The sequence below is a fragment of the Phaseolus vulgaris genome, chromosome 11 (genome assembly GCF_051622355.1).
Source record: "Phaseolus vulgaris cultivar YP4 chromosome 11, ASM5162235v1, whole genome shotgun sequence".
Classification (NCBI taxonomy): domain Eukaryota; kingdom Viridiplantae; phylum Streptophyta; class Magnoliopsida; order Fabales; family Fabaceae; genus Phaseolus; species Phaseolus vulgaris.
The window spans coordinates 1,534,761-1,554,835 of NC_143508.1; the positions used below are offsets into that span (position 1 = coordinate 1,534,761).

Sequence of the window (20,075 nt, forward strand, 5' to 3'; positions counted from 1 at the left end):
AAAGAGTCCATCTATTCTGAATCTCCAATAAAAATAAAAAAGGATCCATTTATAATTTATTTTCAATTTAATTAGTGGATCATCCAATTCCTAACAAAATGCATAAGCTATTAGGAGATCTATGCAATAACTACACCATTTAATTGTTTTATTTTTATGTTGTTGAGGGGATAATTAAATCCAAAAATAACATATTAATTTTAAATTTGCATATTTAATTTTTTTTATTTAATTTATAGATATGAATATCCAAACAATTTTTTTTTTAAGTCATTAAAAACAAAACGCACATTTCATGTGTTTGAATTAATCTGGTAGGGAAAATCAGCCATTTTAAGATAGATTTGGACTTAACAATTTAATGAATGGTTTTGAAATCAGTGATTGATATAAAAGTGCATTCTTTGTGAGTGAATAGTGACACATTTCCCTTCTTCCCCAAATCGAGAGCCATGAACTCTGTTCTTGCAAGCTCCCATGCTTATTCTCCCAAAACCTTCAATCTTCTTTTCACACTCCCAAAACCCTATTTCCACCCTCTTCTCTTCCTCTCTTCCACTCCCAATTTCTCTCCCATGGTTCTCACACGTTGCTCCTCTGCACCATCACCCACTGGATCCACCCCTTCTCACCAAACCCTACACTCTCAACTCACGATCCCCCAAACCCCTCCATTTCTCTCTCCCCTTCCCAAACTCACCTTCTCCGACCAAGCCTTCTTCCTCCTCGCATTCATCGCTTCCACGGTATGATCCTCTTTTTTTTTTTTTTTTTTTTCCGTTTTCGGTTAAACTTTTTCGGTTTAGGTTTTCCTCGTTCTGAATATTCTCATAACTTTTAATGCGGTAATCTGAGTTGAGTGTTTCAGCAACTCGAAGTGACGTTCCAGATTCTTTTATTAATCGTTGTATTTTTCTCGCTCCGATTTGAATTAAAATTGTAATCGTTTTTGCAGACCTCAGTGGCATTCGCTAGCCTTGTTTTTGCTGCTGTTCCCACTCTATTTGTAAGTTGTCTATCACGTTGCTTATAATTGTAAATGCAGTGTATATAACCGTTTGTTATGATTGGTTGCATTTGGTTCTCTAAAATGAATTGATAGATTGAGATTTTGCTGTTTAAACTTCAAATTGAGAGGAATTCAAGTTGAACGCAACTGTTCAAACAATGGATTTTTATTCCTTTGATGGAGCTTTGGATTTTAGATCGTTTTGCCAAGGAGGAACCATCAGCTGTTTGCTGAGTTTGTTAAACACCTAAAGAGGATTTGGAATCTGCATATGATATCACATCGACTGCAGAGCATGCTAGGGTCGCTCGTATTCCAATTTAGATACCCATTTTACGTGACTTATGTGTCAATTGATGAATGTTAATGTAAATTGATCTTGGTTTTTGTTTTTATTTTTATTCTCTGGTGTAAGATCTTTAACTTCTGTTTCATTCAATAGGAACTTAAAACTTGCCTTATTGGCTACGCCTAGACTTCTCTCTTCAACATTGTATTTTCTTCGTGTTGTTTTGTTTTTATCACTCTATGTTTTGATGCCTAGACATATCATACCCTTATTTGTCTTCTTTGGATAATTGTTAAGCATAAACAGAATCAAACTACTCATACCCTTTTTCTGTGTTCCTCAGGCGATGAGAAATGCTGCAATATCCCTTTCAAAGCTGGCTGATACTGCTCGTGAGGAGCTCCCTAGTACCATGGCTGCTATTAGGCTTTCTGGGATGGAAATAAGTGATCTAACTCTAGAACTAAGTGATCTAAGGTAACAATGTTTACTTTGCTTTGACTCCATTGTTGCTGTATTTCTTTCCATCTTTTTTTTTCTAAATGTTGGTTATCTTTTCAATTATTAACTGTATATTGGGTGTGTTGGGAAAAAAATTCAGTTGTACATAACCAATGCTTTTCTAAATTCATCAATATTGTAGCTTCACAATTTTGTGCAGTGGAATGTATTAATGAACATTTAGTGCCTGTGAAATGGCAATTCAAACATACACATAGTAGTTCTTTTTTGTGCTACTTTTGTACTGCCGCTGTCCTAGAGTATCCTAAACCTGTATTGAAACCGTTCTTACAGAATCATTCAAGCAGAAATGGAAGTGACATATATATTCATTAAAAGGGTTTCTCTCTTATTCTAGATTTCTACTTTGTTTGATTTACTTTACTGGGTGTTGTAAACTCGTTCTGAAGATAGACTGTGTTGTTTGCTGTGACAATCTGTTCACCTTAAGCATTTCGTATTTCTACATGAAAGACTTGTAAATTGTAATGAAGTATGGACCAAGAGGTTTCCATGCCAGTGATTTGAACAATTTTATAAGATTGTTTCATTCATGGTTGCTTTGAAACAGCAAGACCTGGATATTATGAACTTTTGATCTAATCATATGTTTTTTGGCAATTAGCCAGGAAATAGGAGATGGATTCAACAAGTCATCTCAAGCTTTGCAAGCAGCAGAAGCTGGAATCCGACGAATGGGTTCAATGGCAAAACAACAAACCGTGTGTATGTATACTGTATTTGCTGGGATTTCTTCAAATTTTTTTCTTTTGCATTTTCCCCACTTAATCTTAACTACAACACTTAGCTGCTTGTTATTTATCTATACCACCATTCCGAGAAATAAAAAAGGGGTAGGCAAACACACTTGAATTTTTCCAAATCTTCCTATTGTGGGTCGAAACGCTGTGTTTCATTTTTCAGAGGATGATTTCTGTAAGAACACTCAGGTGTTGGCAATTGAATAGTACACTCCCACACAAATCAATAATCAATCTCTTCCCACACTGGAAGTTTGAATTCCATTTAACAGCTTAAAACATTGAATTATCAAGTAGTCAATTTTCTTTCGAGCAAGCAAAAGCGATCCAGTATTGAAGCACTTGTTCAATGGGGATACATGGGGTGATATCATAGCAGTCATGTCTTTTCTTCTTTGTTAGTCTAATTATAGTTTGGTTCAATACAGCCATGATCCAAGAGAGGGCGAATTTGCCCATAATTTCTTTGAAACCTGCTGTTGCTGGAGCTGCTAAAAAGACTACTAGAGCAGTTGGCCGAGCCACCAAGAACTTGTTCAATATCATTTCAGGAAGGCAGGACACAACAGAATATGATGACGGAACTTACACATGACAAATCTGGTTAGTTCAACTGAAATGGTTCTACTGTGTGAATATTCCATTTGCTCAATGCACACGACCCAGGTATAGTGTAGGAGGAGGATACTGTAAATTCAACCGAAAATTATGTGAACATCTTCTGTCATGATATTTAGGCATGTCCTTGTTAAACACAACTTACTAATACTAGTATTACCTCATAAACGTGCAGTAATTGCACTTAGTTGGCATTTACAAACTCCATGCCATACAAATTGTCTTGCTGAGGACCAATTTACGTTGAAAATGATCTTGTAGTATAGAGGCGCCAGTGTTTTCTTTTGAAGCATCTCTGATATTATGTTTAAATCCCCAGTAAACTTAGAGAACATGGTATCTAAGTAACTACATTATTTAGTTGAATATTTTTTTAAAATGATCAGAATTTATAGGCTTAAACAAATTTTAATTCTTCATAAATTTTGTAAATTTTGCTTATGGTTCTCCAATAAATTTCTTACCGTTTACTTGCAATCTTTAAATGAAAGTCGTTGGCTTAGTTAAACTGATACATGTATTTTTGTTTTGATCTTCAATAAAAAAATCCATTTTGGTTTTCTATTTTATTTATGTTTTAGTCATATTTCTTTATTTATATCTTTAAAGTGATGAGTTGTTTATTAAGCAATAAAGTCAATGATTGGATGGAATTAATATGTTTTTTGAAGAAAAAAATATTCAATATGACGTAAATAATGTCATTCTCTTTCATTTAGATTTTGTATTCTTGATTTCTTTAAGTATTTCATGTTCAAAATTAATACCAAGAAGAGGATTGATGAGTAATGGTTTTATTATGTGATTCTTCATTATTTTGGGGCTTTAGTCTCAGTATTTAAAGAAAAAAATTATCCATTGTTTGTATTATTAATTATTTTTTTCTTCAAAGAAAACAACATTAGAAATATACATGTGCTAGTTTTACTCGTATTTATTTTGAATTTTACCATTGAAATGGGAAAATTTAATGATATAAGAGATGCCAACCTTAAAAAGGAAGAGAAATGACATTGTATCACAATAATTAATATTTTCTTTTAGCAAAATAATTTTTAAGAAAATATGTGTCAATTGTACAATTTTATTGACATTTTCACTTAACAAATAACAAAATATAAAATGGGGGAAAAATTATTGAGGATCAATAATAAAATATAAAAAGTTATTTAGAACCAAAAGCAAAAATATATACTTCTGTCACTTCTTGTTTGTAAAAAAAAAAAATATATTAAGAAGATTTGATACAAGTTATGAACAAATTTATATAAGAGAACAAAACAATCATCTTTAACCTAAGATCTTTTGGTAATGATTTTAATACCATTTATTGGGTTATTCGATGGAAACATCACAATTTTTTTTATCAATGAATTATAAATAAACTCATATAAGAGGAATAAACATTACTCTCTACCATAAACTTTAAGCCTTAGGAAGGAAGAAAAAATTAAAATTTATTTTTAGTTATCACCAACACTATTCAACCACATGATTTGAGAAATGGCTCACCATTTAACGGATGTTATTATATGATAAAGATCAAACACAAAAGTAATTTTAAAAATATTAAATATATTAATAGAATATTTAATGAAAATGGAAAATCAGTTTGAGTGTTGAACCATAAATTCAAATATTTCCTACAAAAGATAACTCTTGTAACTTCATATTACTTACATTGTTCCTTAAAAACATGAAAAGATTTGATAACTATATCCTAAATTACAAATTTACCCCTTTCAATTCTTAATCCCAAATTTTAGTCTCTATTATTCAGATTTTGCAAAATTCGCCTTTTTTATTCAATCATAAATTTATATGCATATATTTAAATTAATTTTACATATTTCTTGATAAATATGTTAGCAATAAAGAAATAAAAATATCAAAATTGAAGTTTGAAGTGTGAATGTTAAATACTATGAAGATTACGATGCAGATTATAAAATTAGGGAACCAAAATTATGAAATAAAAGTACAGTTTAATCTAAATTTAAATAAATTATCATAAAAAAAATTCTCCTCATGAAAAGTTTTATTCTTCAAGAAACTTTAATATTTCAGCAACCATTTTTATTGTTTTTTTTTCTCAAATGCAAAATATTTACAAGTGCAGAAGGGAATAAAACTCTTCATCTTCGTTCTGAATGTTCGCAAATTGTTAAGGTTGTGAAATTGCGGTGTGTGAGGAAGATGGAGAAGGAGAAGGAGAAGCAGAAAGAATGGATATTATCAAATTCAAAGGTTTGTAAAAGGTGCAAACAGAGCTATGATCCAAATTCCAACACTTCAACCTCTTGCCGTTTCCACCCTTCTTTCTTCGTTTGTCGCCGTCACGACGATCAAAAGAGGTACCCTACCCTCTTTCCATCAAATTCTTTAATCTACCCATTTAGCTTCTCTTTTTCAGACCTTCAATTTTTATTCATAATCCTATTAAAAATTCCTTTTTTCCCTCTTTCTTCTGAAAAAAAGTGGTTAATTCTCGTTATGACCATCATGTTCTTTTATCAGTCTTTTAGGATTTTGATGTAATGTCATGTTTTGTCACCTTTTTTCATGATTGCTTATTTATCATCTTTAAATGGCTTGCCATTTTTCGTTTTCTGCAACTCGTGTTCTTCTTCCCAACATAGGACATGCAGAAGCTTTTCACTTCATCGTAGTTTGAGAACAAGGCTTAAGATATTATACCTAAGTTTGTTCATTTTTTTGCTGAGAAAGAAATTACATTGAAAATACATCAATTCAGGTATCAACATGGATACTTTAGTTTCCTTTGTTGATTCTTCCTCTTCCATCGGTTTAAAGATTCAACATTGCAATGGCCCCTCAAGCCCCTACGAAGTTTTTTTACCACTTGAACAGCCTCTTGAGTGTCCCTTCACTCATTTTTGACATAAAAATACTTCTAGAGGAGAAAAAAAGATAAACTTGTTTACCAAATAGGGTTGATGAACTAGTCATGCAGCACTCACAACTTGCATAATGTTTTTAGAGGAAAAACTCTGGGCAAAGTAGTGGCTATAACTTATAAGCCACAATTTAAGCAAAACAATGTAATGGAAATTTCTGGATTTAGTAGTGGCCTGATTTTTTGAGACCATAAATTTTGAGAAGGATGGAATAGTTTCATCTGTGGTTGTTGCATTTATTTTGGTTAGAAAGAACTTTTTTTGTTTCTGGCAGTAGTATGTTGATGATGGATAGAGCTCAAGTTAGAAGAGTAGTTTTGATGAAGGATAGCCTTATCACGAGATGTAGATAGAGATAACAAAAAAGTTTTAGTCAAAACCATGAAACTTATTAAGGACTTCGGGGTAAAAGGTTTGTCTGTGAACATGATTCATAATAAACTTCTAAAGCATCACTTTATACATGTAACTGACTCCATCTAGAAAGAAAAGGCCTAGTTGTTCTTGTATTGTTGTTGTACAAAGGCTTTAAGATTTCATTTAGCTGTAAGAAACTAAGAATGTTTAGTTCACTACTTTCCTAGTTTCCTTCTTTTATTACAATTTACAACAGTCAATACTGAGTTTGACTCAAACCTTCCAACATTGAGAATGTTTCTGATGTATCTTCCTTTCTTGATTATTTCTAAAACTTTCACCAGATTGGTATATTCACTAACCAAAAGTCATGGCAAGTTTTCTGACAAAAGGGATAATCTGTCCCAGAACATAGCCATTGTGTAACAAATTCTTGGATCCTGTTTGTTGTTGGAGTTCCAAGGGCCGTCTGGGTAAGGTGTTTCTTTAGTAGTCAAAATCTGTTGATCTCCACAAATTTCCCACTTATAACCTCAAATTTCTACTAGGACACAGGAGGATTCACATGTCAGACATGCCATTCACAGTACAACTTTTTATGGTAATTTGCAAACCACACTTAACAGGATGAAGTTTTGTAAATGTTTGTACTTTCTCTGTTCCAAAGGCTGGAGTTTTGTTACTCGTTCATTTTGTTTATCATATTCTCATTTGAGTGTTTAAGCTCTGGCACTTAAAAATCAGGATTGTGGGTAGAGAAATAAAATATTCTAAATCTTGCAGCAAAATAATCTTAAAGGACAACTAAAATTGAAAGATTTTTACGTGTAATTTACAGAGGTAATATAAATGAGGAACTGTGGATATTATTGATGTTGTTTTTTTCTTCAAAGGCAATGGGATAGACAGCCTGCTACGTTTTAAGCTGACCAGACACGGTAAGAAAATCATTAAATAAAAACTAGTTTTAAAGACTAAAAAATTATTGGTATCTAAATTAGTTTCTATTATTAATAAATAATTTCTAAATTGGTATCTAATTAGATACCAACTTTAGAATCTAAATAATTGGTTGCTAAAACTTAGGTAACTAATTAGATATCAATTCAGAAACTATTTATCAATAATAGAAACTAATTTAGATACCATTAATCTTTTTAGTCTCTAAAATAGTATCTAATTTAGTCACTATAGAAACTAATAATTTATTGTCTCTAAAATTGATTTCTATTTAATGATTTTCTAGTAGTGAGATCTTAGACTTGAGTTCACCTTATCAGTGAATGTGAATGCCAGGCTGTTGACCTGGACATTTATATATATTTTCATGTTCAAATATCAATCCATTCCCATATTCTGTGATTTATTTTTTTGTTAATTATGAAGGTACTATGAATTGGGCCCAGATGATCCACCTTATGCTGCAAAGTTCTATGACTGTTGTGGGGCTGAAGACCCTGAAGCTTCTGGTTGCACAACCAGTTTTCATGTCTCTTATGATGAAGAGTGATGTAATTTCTCACTCTTATAAGTTAGTATTGGATAATCTACTATCATACTTGTCTCTTTTTTACCATTGTATTTTTCCAGATTCTTCATCTGTACTTTTTGGTATGAAACAAACTGAGTCTGATGATAATCTTTTCTTCATTTCTAATTTTTGATCTGCATAACTGCTGCATGCATTCCTTGTAATCATTTTCAAATTACTTTTGACCATCACTAGTGGCCTCCTTTCATGGGATAATTGGGACCTCACAAAGTGACTTGCCTTACCTTTTGGGACTTTTTTAAATTTTTTTTATGGTAGTCTACAATTTTTTTTGAATAAATTACACTTGCCTTTTTTTTGTCCTTTTTTCTTATTTAGTTTGATATTTCTTACTTGTTTTAGTATTACATTGACAAAATATATATATATATATATATATATAAATATGTATGTATGTATATAAATGTATGTATGTGTGTAAAAACCTTAGTTGTTTGGAAAATATTATAATTGGAAATCTTTTAATGCTACGATTGGATTAGATAGGGAATTTGAGAGGGAAAAAGATGTTTGAATTAAAAAAAATAGAAAGTGAAAAAAAATGAAGAAAAAGATTATAAAAGTTTGTAAATAATTTGATTGATATAATAAATTATAAAAAGTTATAAAATAATATATTTTACAAAATGATCAAATTATTCTTATTATTAGTTAATTTTAATGAAAAAACTTTAATTTTATTATTAATATTATTTACTTTTATTACAAATATTATTATTATATAAAAAATATTAATTATTTAATATTTTTTTTATTAATATTTCAATATTATTATTATTATATATAACTTTATTTTATTATTCTATTATGTTATATAATAATCAATTATATTAATTGATTATATTTATGTATTCCTTCATGGCATATCATGTTTCTTGAAACAAACATAGCATTTGATGTTATAAACATAAAAAAACAATGAGGATTATGTGCAAGCAATCCCAGAAATCCGCAGGAAGTATCATTGTAAAAATATTAGTTTCTATAATTTAGTTTTCTCTATTCCTGTCTTATTATAACATGATATGATTTGTTTTAAACATGATATATGATTTATATAATCTATTATATCTATATATTTTCTCTGTTATCTGTTTCTCTCTCCACAGGCCATGTAGATGCCAACTACCATTTTTCTTGCAGTCAAATGCTAGAGGACCCCATCTACACTGTTAGGTCTTCTGCTTCTTTGAGTTTCTTTAATGACATGGTTTAAATTTGATGCTACCAAAATTATAAAAAAAGCCTAAAAATGCAGGGAACTATTTTAAGTAATCATCAATAATAGCAGAAAACTTCATGGGTCAATAATGCAGGAAACTGTTTACTATCTTTATTTTGAACTTGGCTAGCATTCATTTCTATAGAACTACTCATAAAAATGTGTTGGTAATTGAAATTTACATCTTAAGTGATCTATGATTGCAAATCTCATCTTATTATTCATAATTATAAAAATGAAAAAAATATTTTTTTTAGTATTTAATTAAATACAATCTTTCAAATTGATTTAAAAATCAATGAACATATATGTATATTTGAATGTGTAAGATAATTCATGATCTATTTCAAATAAAAGTACATTTACTTTAAGTGCACTCAAACCACTGTCACATGAAGCAGTCTACTTTTAGTCTCAAGACTTTTTGGTTTTTCCATCTGGGAAAAGTTATTGTATATTATGACAATGTGTGTATCTATATATCCTAATCATTTTCTATGTTACATTACACAGTTAGAATCTATTAACTTTTTCTCATCAATTGAAAAATTTGAAGTCACAAAGTCTATCAGTAGGGAATAATAATGGTGGAAACATGCTGTGATTTCTGACTGAAGAGGTGGAGATCATGGTAAGACAAATCTTCAAAATTGTGATTTGAAGGAGTAGATTCTTGGCATTTCATATAACTAATCTTAATCTATTTTGCATCATTTTTCACTTTTTATCACTATCATAAGTTCATAACCAACCCTTGAATTATGTCTGCATAATTGAGAATACACTGTGAGGAATTTCAGTTCACACAGAACTTCAAGACCCAATAAATAAAGAACAACATGAAATCCCCAACTACTATTCAAATGCATGGAATTTTGACAACTACCAAAGTGAATTTTTCTTCTGAAAATTTGTGATGAAAGCAGGAAGAATAAAAGAGGAACTGGTCTGACATTTTGCATGTTACAAAATGATTATTAATGAAAGGAACTGCAGTTGCAGAAAAACAACCAACGAACGTGTTTGTTTGTCATGAGTGGCGTTGGCGTGGTGTATTTAATTAAAGTGAAAATGAGGGTTGTTTGGGATGGTGGCAAAAGAAACAATATTGAGTATTCTGTGGTTGATTAATTCATGAAAAAAAAGGATTTGGGTGGGAGAAACCAAACAAAGAATATTAGTTATAGAACATATGCTCCCCCACCTCAGAATGATGATGTTACATGTTTGCTGTCTGTCTTTGTGCCTATCTGAATCTTCAATCTCCAATGGCCAATAACAAAGCTCATCAATTTTTCCCATTTTTATTTTTGATTCCTCTTCCCATGTGCATGCCAGTTGTCTCAAACTCCCCAGCTTTCTATCTATGCTATTACCTTCTCACACACTACACATACTGTATAATTAGGGTCAAATATTTATACTTTATGCAAAATTTGACATGTGATTCAGTTAAAATATACTGTTCATGGGATTTGTATGATATTTATCAGAAAAAAGTGCAATTTTTTTTCACATTTTGGGTAAAAAAATCATTTTATAAAAGTTGGTAAATCTTACATCATCGGGATGACTTTGTCACTACAAAAAAATCATTAAATAGAAACCAATTTCAGAGATAAAAAATATTTAGTTGTTATAGTGATTAAATTAGAAATCATTAAATATAAATTAATTTAGAGACAAAAAATAATTAGTTGCTATAGTGATTAAATTATAGGTCATTTTAAAGACTAAAAAAATTATTGGTCTCTAAATTAGCTTTTATTGTTGATAAATAATTTTTAAATTGATATCTAATTAGCTACCAATGTTTTAACTATCAATTATTTATATTCTAAATTTGGTAGCAAAAACCTTGGTTGCTAATTAAATACCAATTTAGAAACTATTTATCAATAATATAAACTAATTTAGAAACTATTTTTTTTTTGTCACTTAATGGTCTCTAATATAGTCATTATAATGACTAATTATTTGTACAGTCTAACATTAGTTTCTATTTAATGATTTTCTTGTAGTGTATAGTGAAAATCGTACCCTATCGATATGATTTTAGGTGGAAAGAGACTCCATGTAGAAGTCTTATCCCCCACCAGGATGATTTTGTCGACCTTGTTAAATAGAAGTTATATGACATCCTGACAACTTTGATTAAATCTAAAATCAACTTTAAATGAAGTCATATATGACATATACGATTTTTGTATAAATAATACAATTGAAGTTGTCTCACTTTTTACGACTTCAGTTCTATTATTTTACACTAAATCATACAGATCATGTATGACTTTCACTCGAAAGTAGTCCAAAAGAAGTACAACTTACTCACTTTCGTAATTTATTGAAAAAAATTTACAATACTTTCTTGCAACAAGGAGAACTTTTTCAATGTTAATGATGTCTAACCAGACTGCAAAAAATAGTTGTTGTATTCTTAGATTTATGACATTTTAATTATAGTGTTTAAATAATAATGCGTTGCTTTTATGGTTTATGAAGAGAGAAGTTACTGCATAACGCAATTAACATTATTGGTTGAGACATGTCATGTGAGTGATCATGTGGATGGTATACAAACAATGACTACTAACCTAATATCAATATTTATTTTGTCACCAGTCAATCCCTAATAAATTTTTGTGCCCTATTCTTACCAAATCTATTCAAATTAATTCATCAAGATCAAATATTATAACTATTTTTAACGAAACAAATAATGTTTTGGATAATATTTAATTAGTTTTGGATTAATTACTTAATCTGTTATAGTGATTGCTATAAAGTTGAGTGAAGATGGGGTTAAACCTAAACCAGTGTTTAAGTTGAGTAAACAATATTCAACCAAACATGATGCTGCTATTTTGTCAGATTTGCTACAGAATCCCAACAACTAATTAGCATGTTTTTTGCATTTTCTTAAAAAAAATGAATGTTTATGTAAATTGTGAGTTGACCCTAATCTGAAGTTGCACTCAAAATGGACATGTGTTGGGATGCATGCTTATGTGTAAAGTCAAACATGCTTATGTGTAAATTGAAGAACAACCCTGAAATTGATGAAAGACTTTAATTTATGTAATGCAAAACAAATTAAAATCCAATGTTCTTTGCATATATATATGAGAGGAAAAGTGTGAATTTTATTTTTATGTGAAAATTTTATTTTAGCTGATAAGGTATGTATTTTGAAAGACCATAAAAAATTACCAACTTCAATTGAGATTATAATAAAATTTACATTTTTTTAACAATCATATTATTAATATAAAGTATGTTGAAAAAATCTTCTCAATTCCATTCTCATATAATAAAATCTAAATCATAACTAATATATTTTTTTATCGACAATAAAAAATAAATAATTGATAACCATTTCAAGGGTGATCCAACTCTTATACAGAAATTACATTATCATCGGCCTAACTAAAGACACCTACCAGAAATTCAAACGGTCTTAATGAATCATCATCATACAATCCAAATGATTCAACACCGAGATAGAGTGAGAAAAGAAAGCACAACTAATATATAGTTGAGGATTATGGTGAATTCCTCCTATTCTCCACATTTTGTTATTACTAAGTACTATTAACTCTCTTTTTAAAAAAATTATATACTATTGATGAAAAATATTGAAATGTGTTAGATCGATTAGAAATCCGAACATCTTATAATATATAAATGATTGTAAAACTTATCTTATGAATTATTTTATAAGATTCAATTAGAATTAAAGTTCATATTCTTAATATGATATCAGAGTCATTTATACTTATCTTAACAAAAGTTTATTATACATATCAGGTTATTTATTATCAGACCACTATCAAACTATCCATAATATATGATCTAAGACACGAGTTAACAGGTATCAAAGTGAAAAAGTTAGTACGTTGAATATATAATGACATTTCATAATATATAATAAATCTTATTTTACAACCACGAATAGACTTAATTTTCTAAAAAAATGTCATTATCGAAAATTGTGAATAAATAGTAACTAAATAAAAATTATGACCTTTAATTTAATATCGTCATCAATTTTTGTTCATATAAAAAACGTATTATTGGAATCATCACCGACAAAATGAAAAAAAAAGGTAATTTGTAACGAAATAATAAGGAATTGGATATATAAATATGTGGAGTGAAGTTAGCATGATGAGTGATTCAATTTAAAGTTGTACCTAATTTTTTGATTTTAAAAATGAGAAATTGAAATGAGTTTTGGCAGATCCATACGATAGATAGATGGATAAAGGATTGTTGGTTGCTAGTCAGTTTCTTACCCTCCATACCAAAGTTCATCTCATGACAACTTTTTTTTTATTTTTTATTTTATATAATATAATAAAAAATTATAACTTTATATCAAAAAATTATAACTTTATATTAAAAATTAATTTTTTAATACAATCATTAAATTATAATGTTACTATTGTTGTTGGAGATCTCACATCGAATAGAGATGAGGACAATTCATTGTATATAAGTGGGGTAAACCTTAACCTCATGAACCTAATTTTATAGAATTGGGATTGAATTAGACTTAATTCCATGGTATCAGAACTATTTCGAGCCTATTATTATTTATATTAAAACAGCTATTTTTTTTTAAACTTATTTATCACTCAAAACCAACCGTAACATGGAGAAAGGAGATTATTGGAATGAACATCTAAATCTAAAATTAATCTAATTGATTACAAAACCCCATTTTGTCACTTATATCTACATTCAATATATTATCATATTCAAAAGATAGTAATCATTATGTTCCCTTTTTAGTGATAACATTTTTGACAAAAAAAAACTGTTTTTATGTGTTATTTTTTAAAATATAAAAATAGAAAAATAGTTATGATAACCTTGAGAGAAAATGTAATAATATATAATATTTATTACAATAATAAAAAATTATTTATGTTGGTCAAATCTCAAAATTTTAAACCAGAAAAAATAAGTTTTTAAACAATGAAAAATAAAGAGAGAATAAAAACATTACTTTTTTTTAATATCAAATTTAATTTATTAACTACTTTTTTTAAGATACACTAGCAACTTGATTGAGTGGAACAAGATAGAATCCACATTAAGATGTTAATATTCTCTCATCATTGATGGTGATACACATGGACTCTAGGAGCTAACAAACACTTATATATATGTCATCATAATAGACCAAAGTTTTTCTTATAATAGTATTTTTTTTACAAATTATTTATTATCCAAAGTAATTATTAAAGTACACATATTATTCTTTTTAAGATTTATTTTATATATAATCAGACTAATTTAACAATGCTTAATCTCTATTTTAAGAACTGTTTTAAAATCTAATAACCTCAAAATTAAGTGCAAAAACCAGTAATCTCTTTACAAGTTCAACATCATTAATTTGAAAAAGGAAAATGTTATTTCAATTTTTTTTTAATTCTCAAACGTATTAGTCAGAACAACTGAATAGAAATCTAATGTTCGGTCAAAATCGACCGATATCACCATACTTTAAGAAGATTAGCAAGACTAATCAACTAAACATTAAGTAATATGTTTTTAACTACAGTCCATATCTTTAATCCGATCCAATAACAAAGTATTCATGATAACTCATAATTATACATTGAATACAACAAGTACCGAAATTTGACTTAACATTGAAGTACCTTTTGTAAGTACCATCAAACTTGTAATTCACGAGAATGAGAAATAACAAAACAAGAGAAATACGTGGAGTTCATACGAAAAAAAAACAAATGAACCGACTGAAAAAGAAGAATAATCATTTTCTTAATTCCAACCATATCACTGTATACAACATTATTTAGAAAAAAAATCTAATTGAATTTTGAATTTTAGGAATTATTTTAAAATTGTAATGAAAAGTGAGTGAGTAGCATAGGTGTTTTTTTTTTGCTTTTACCTCTGACAAAGTTACTGATAAAGAGAGTTCATAATGGTAATAGTTGCAGTAACAGGAACTGCATCCCACATCAGAAGAAGAGATGAGAGAGGAAAAAACGGTTAACAATAAATGAATGAATGAGAGAGAGAGAGAGAAAAGAGAGTGTGTGTGTGTGGACACTCTGGACTAAAGAGAAGCATCTCAAATAATTTGGTTTCTGCTCTGTAAATTCCCTCTGCATCTTCTCCTCACTCTCTCTCACTCACCAACTCAAACTCTTCAACTCACACTCAACAAACATTATTTCTTCTTTTTCCTCTTTCCTACAATGTCAGAAATCTGCCATTTTTAGCTCTGCAAACGCACCCCTTTTGCCTTTTCTTCTCACTCACACAACTGCCGCCATCATGGCTTCAAAATCAAGGTCAGCTAAACTTTCTGGGTTCTCACTACAAAGATCTGGTTTTCAGCTCTGTTTTTTTTTTTTCAGCTCTGTTTTTTTTTTGTGTGAAGTGTGATTGCTGTCTGCTTTATGAGGTTTGATCTGGTAATTATGACTTGCAATTATGGGGTTTTCTCCATTTTTTCTCTCTGACTTTCATTTCTGCAGTGTTCATCTCATGGAATTTCAGTGTTTTTCTATGAACTCTGTGTCTGCGGTTCGAAGTTGGGTTTCACTTCTTTTTCGCTGCTGCTTCTTATTTTGGCTCCATTTTGTACAATTGTGTTGGTTCAGGGTTATTGCAGATCATTGTTTGTGTCACTACCTCTGTTCTCGCCTTAATCTTTGTTTTTTCATGGAGTTTGGCTTGGCACTGATTCTGGATGCTGAATTTGGCGTTCGAGTTGCTTTATTATTGCGTGGATAGTTAGATCCATCTATTTGATTGGATGCACCCACATGATTATGCTTATTTGATCTTTTACTGCATGTCCCATTGAAAGCATTATTGATCTGGTGTTTTCATTGTAAATTCGTAGACCCAATCTATCTGAAAATCCCAGCAAAGGATCAATGGCAGCTCCTAGAATCAGTAAAGCTAGCAAAGTGGTGTCTAAATCAGAATCTGAGTCACCATCCCCTTTGCAAAATTCGCGACTTTCTGTGGAACGATCTCCACGATCTGTTAATTCAAAGCCAACGATTGAGCGGAAATCACCAAGACCCTCTGCCACCCCACCTGATGTAAGTTCCAGATTGCACTTATGTTATGGTCCTCTCTTTCTTCTAGACTTCGATCATGTTACTAAATGGTTGCATGTGAATTGCGTTCTTTGTTTTCATCTCGAATTTTCTTAAGAAGCAATTGAACTTCCTAACATCTCAATTTGCGTTGAATATTTTTGCTCGAGGATGCATTTCAATTCGCCCTGTTTTTTGTTGGAAAATGATGGAGATGTTTCTTCCATTATTCCTTAAAATTGATTAAGAAAAGTATTTTACTTAATCCAGTTTTCCTTTTGAGAGTATCTGCACTCTGATCTGTGCTTGTGTATCCTTGGTATGTCAGAAACAACCCCCCAGAGCTGCAAAGGGTTCAGAGTTGCAGAACCAATTGAATCTTGCTCAAGAAGACCTAAAGAAAGCAAAGGAGCTGCTCATTCAAGCTGAGAAGGAGAAGCTAAAAGCAATTGATGAGTTGAAAGAGGCACAGAGAGTGGCTGAGGATGCAAATGACAAACTCAGGGAAGCATTGGTGGCTCAAAAACGTGCTGAGGAGAATTCTGAGATTGAGAGATTCCGAGCTGTGGAATTGGAGCAGGCTGGTATTGAAAGTGTGAAGAAGAAGGAAGAAGAATGGCAGAACGAGATCGAAAGTGTCAAGAACCAACATGCTTTGGACATGGCTGCTCTTCTCTCCACCACGCAGGAGCTTCAGCGGGTTAAACAAGAACTTGCCATGACTTGTGATGCAAAGAACCAGGCATTGAATCATGCTGATGATGCAACTAAAATTGCCGAGATTCAGGCAGAGAAAGCAGAGTTTTTATCAGCTGAATTGATGCGATTGAAGACCTTACTAGATGCAAAACTCGAAACGGAGGGTGGTGAAAATCAGGTTATATCGAAACTGAAAACAGAGATATCAGCTCTCAATGATGAACTTGAAAAAGCAAAGGGTTACAGCGATAAGTTGTCAGAGAAAGAAACTTTTATTGAACAGCTTAATGTGGAGCTTGAAGCTTCAAAAATGGCTGAATCTTATGCCCGTAGCCTGCTAGAGGAGTGGAATAAGAAGGTTGAGGAACTGGAAATGAGAATTGAAGAAGCAAACAAACTGGAGAGATCAGCATCAGAGTCTTTGGAATCTGTAATGAAACAGCTAGAAGGAAGCAATGATTTGTTGCATGAAGCAGAATCTGAAGTTACTACTCTTAAAGAGAAGGTAGGATTATTAGAAATGACAATTGGGAGACAGAGAGCTGATGTTGAGGATTCAGAACGCCAACTTCGCACGGCCAAGGAAGAAAGTCTTGAAAAGTCAAAGGAAGTTGAGGCTCTGAAGTCTGAAATTGAGAAGGTTAACGAAGAGAAAGCCCAGGCTTTGAACGATGAAAAGCTTGCTGCTTCTAGTGTGCAGACCTTATTAGAAGAGAAAAACAAACTTATCAGTGAATTGGAGAATTCTAGAGACGAAGAAGAAAAGAGTAAAAAGGCAATGGAAAGCTTAGCTTCTGCATTACATGAAGTATCTGCAGAAGCCAGAGAAGCTAAGGAAAATCTACTAAACACCCAAGCTGAACGTGAAAGCTATGAGGCTCAGATTGAAGATTTGAAGTTAGTATTAAAAGCCACCAATGAAAAATATGAGTCCATGCTTGATGAGGCACGACATGAGATTGATGTTCTTGTATGTAGTATTGAAAATTCCAAGAGTGTCTTTAAGAACTCCAAGGTTGAGTGGGAGCAGAGAGAGCTTCATCTGGTCAGCTGCATAAAGAAAAATGAAGAAGAGAAGGTATCTCTGGAAAAAGAAATAAAAAGATTGCTTTACTTGCTTAAAGAAACCGAAGAAGAAGCTAATATCAACAGGGAGGAAGAAGCCCAGTTGAAGGAAAATTTGAAGGAAGTTGAGGCTGAGGCAATTCAGCTGCAGGAAGCTCTGAAGGAATCAACAGCTGAGAACATGAAATTGAAGGAGAATTTATTGGATAAAGAAAATGAGTTGCAGAGTATGTTTGAAGAAAATGATGAACTTCGGATCAGGGAATCTGAATCTATCAAGAAGGTGGAGGAGTTATCCAAGTTGTTGGAAGAAGCTACAACCATAAACCACCCTGAGGAAAATGGGGATCTCACTGACAGTGAGAAAGACTATGATTTGCTTCCTAAAGTAGTTGAATTTTCTGAAGAGAATGGTCATGTAGGAGAGGACATTTCAAAGGTAGAGCTGCCATTGAATCAGGAGGAACTCCAACAAAACACACCAGAAGAAAGCATTCTGTCGAACGACAAGGCTGCAAATATTGCAGCTCCCAAACCTGAGGAAGTGAGTGAAAAAGTGAAGGAAGAAGAGACCAAAGAAAAGGAGGATTCAGTAGAAGTTGAATTTAAAATGTGGGAGAGCTGCAAGATAGAGAAAAAGGAGTTCTCTCCGGAGAGAGAAGCAGAACCTGAATCACTTGAAGAGGAAGTTGACTCAAAGCTAGAACCTGAATCACTTGAGAGCTTTGATAAGATAAATGGAAATGCTGTAACAGAGAACATTGATGAACCAAAACAACAACAATTGAAGAAGAAGAAAAAGCCTTTACTTGGCAAGTTTGGAAGCCTGCTCAAGAAAAAGGGTGCTGCTGGGAACCAGAAATAGAACACTATTCAACAATGGTAATGGTTGGTACATTGAACACTCAGTTGTTTGAACATGTTTGTATGATTTTTGCTTCTCAGAATAGAATTTTTATGGGATCACGAGGCTTGTAATATTGTTTAGGATTTTTCAGTGTTTCTTCTTTTGGATTGTGGTTCTCCATGTTAGTGACAAATTGTATGTTATGAACACCCCTTCTCCTCTTTTCCTCCCACTTCTGTTCCTACCTTGCCAATGTTTCTATGGCAAGTTGGATTGTATTTTTACATCATCCCAAATTCAAATCAAAGTTCACAAAGTTTGATATTTCCCTTTTTGTGTTCTTTCCATTTCTTTCCATTTCTTTCCCAAACATTCAACTTGTAATTAATTTTCTTCTTCAAAAACTTTTGATTGATTTTACCAATACACTTACATTTATAGAATTTGACATTTCCACTTTAACAATGTGTTGGTTGTGGTTGCCTTTCTTGTTACTCATGAAATGTTTTTCTTAGATAAATAATAAAATGCAAAAATTAAAAATTAAAAATAAAAACAAATATATAAGTATATATGTATATCACTTCTCTAATTAAAACACAAAAAATAAAGAAATGAAGGTCTAAAAATCAAATATTCTACTCATTAAAATTTCCTTTACAAATTCTTAGTAAAAACCATATAAAAGAGTTGTTTAAAAAAAAGTAAACTAACAAAATAAATTAAACCAAATTAAAGTGTTTAATGTAAATAATTAGTTGCAATAGTTTCTAAATAAATAAAAAATTGGTTTCTAAATTTGTTTCTATTATGTTAAATAGTTTCTAAATTGGTATCTTATTAGTTTTAACTACTAATTATTTAGTTTCTAAATTTGGTCTCTAAAACTTTGGTTGCTAATTAGATACCAATTTAGAAACTATTTAACAATAATAAAAACTAATTTAGAAATCAATTTTTTTTAGTTTATAAAATGGTCTCTAATTTAGTTACTATTGCAACTAATTATTTTGGTTTCTAAAACTTGGTTTCTATTTCATGATTTTCTTGTAGTGTGTATAGAGATTAAATTATGTGATTAGAAAGAAAAGTCAAAATTTGAAAGTCAAACAAATTATTATTTTATGCAAAGTTAAGAAACTC

At 30.9% G+C, this 20,075-nt stretch overlaps 3 protein-coding genes across 4 annotated transcripts; all 3 read left to right on the forward strand.

Moving 5' to 3' along the window:
* The first annotated feature begins 393 nt into the window (after positions 1-393).
* Positions 394-3,467, forward strand: LOC137824411 (uncharacterized). The gene is made up of 5 exons (XM_068630053.2): positions 394-746; positions 956-1,006; positions 1,642-1,775; positions 2,425-2,525; positions 2,989-3,467. Exons 1-5 carry the CDS (start codon positions 453-455, stop codon positions 3,153-3,155), a joined length of 747 nt encoding a protein of 248 aa, XP_068486154.2. The 5' UTR covers positions 394-452; the 3' UTR covers positions 3,156-3,467.
* A 1,799-nt stretch (positions 3,468-5,266) lies between these two features.
* LOC137829892 (F-box only protein) lies at positions 5,267-9,313 on the forward strand. 2 transcript variants are annotated; one of them, XM_068636924.2, is made up of 3 exons: positions 5,267-5,532; positions 7,840-7,964; positions 9,115-9,313. In XM_068636924.2, the coding sequence occupies exons 1-2, from the start codon at positions 5,375-5,377 to the stop codon at positions 7,961-7,963; spliced, it is 282 nt and encodes a 93-aa protein (XP_068493025.1). In that variant the 5' UTR covers positions 5,267-5,374; the 3' UTR covers position 7,964; positions 9,115-9,313. The 2 variants fall into 2 exon arrangements, with proteins under 2 accessions (XP_068493025.1, XP_068493018.1); XM_068636917.2 differs by lacking the exon at positions 9,115-9,313 and having other exon boundaries at positions 7,840-8,110.
* A 5,888-nt stretch (positions 9,314-15,201) lies between these two features.
* Positions 15,202-19,260, forward strand: LOC137823780 (WEB family protein At3g02930, chloroplastic). Its single transcript, XM_068629087.2, has 3 exons — positions 15,202-15,562; positions 16,120-16,324; positions 16,650-19,260. The coding sequence occupies exons 1-3, from the start codon at positions 15,546-15,548 to the stop codon at positions 18,948-18,950; spliced, it is 2,523 nt and encodes an 840-aa protein (XP_068485188.2). The 5' UTR covers positions 15,202-15,545; the 3' UTR covers positions 18,951-19,260.
* Positions 19,261-20,075: the final 815 nt, after the last annotated feature.

Excerpts from the sequence above, each read along its gene's own strand:
- LOC137823780 (XM_068629087.2), top strand. Across the intron at positions 16,325-16,649 it reads CCTCTGCCACCCCACCTGAT|AAACAACCCCCCAGAGCTGC; the intron begins GTAAGTTCCAGA and ends TTGGTATGTCAG.
- LOC137829892 (XM_068636924.2), top strand. The coding sequence starts at position 5,375 with ATGGAGAAGGAGAAGGAGAAGCAGAAAGAATGGATATTATCAAATTCA. Across the intron at positions 5,533-7,839 it reads CGTCACGACGATCAAAAGAG|GTACTATGAATTGGGCCCAG; the intron begins GTACCCTACCCT and ends TTAATTATGAAG.
- LOC137824411 (XM_068630053.2), top strand. The coding sequence starts at position 453 with ATGAACTCTGTTCTTGCAAGCTCCCATGCTTATTCTCCCAAAACCTTC. Across the intron at positions 747-955 it reads TCGCATTCATCGCTTCCACG|ACCTCAGTGGCATTCGCTAG; the intron begins GTATGATCCTCT and ends TCGTTTTTGCAG. Across the intron at positions 1,776-2,424 it reads CTAGAACTAAGTGATCTAAG|CCAGGAAATAGGAGATGGAT; the intron begins GTAACAATGTTT and ends TTTGGCAATTAG.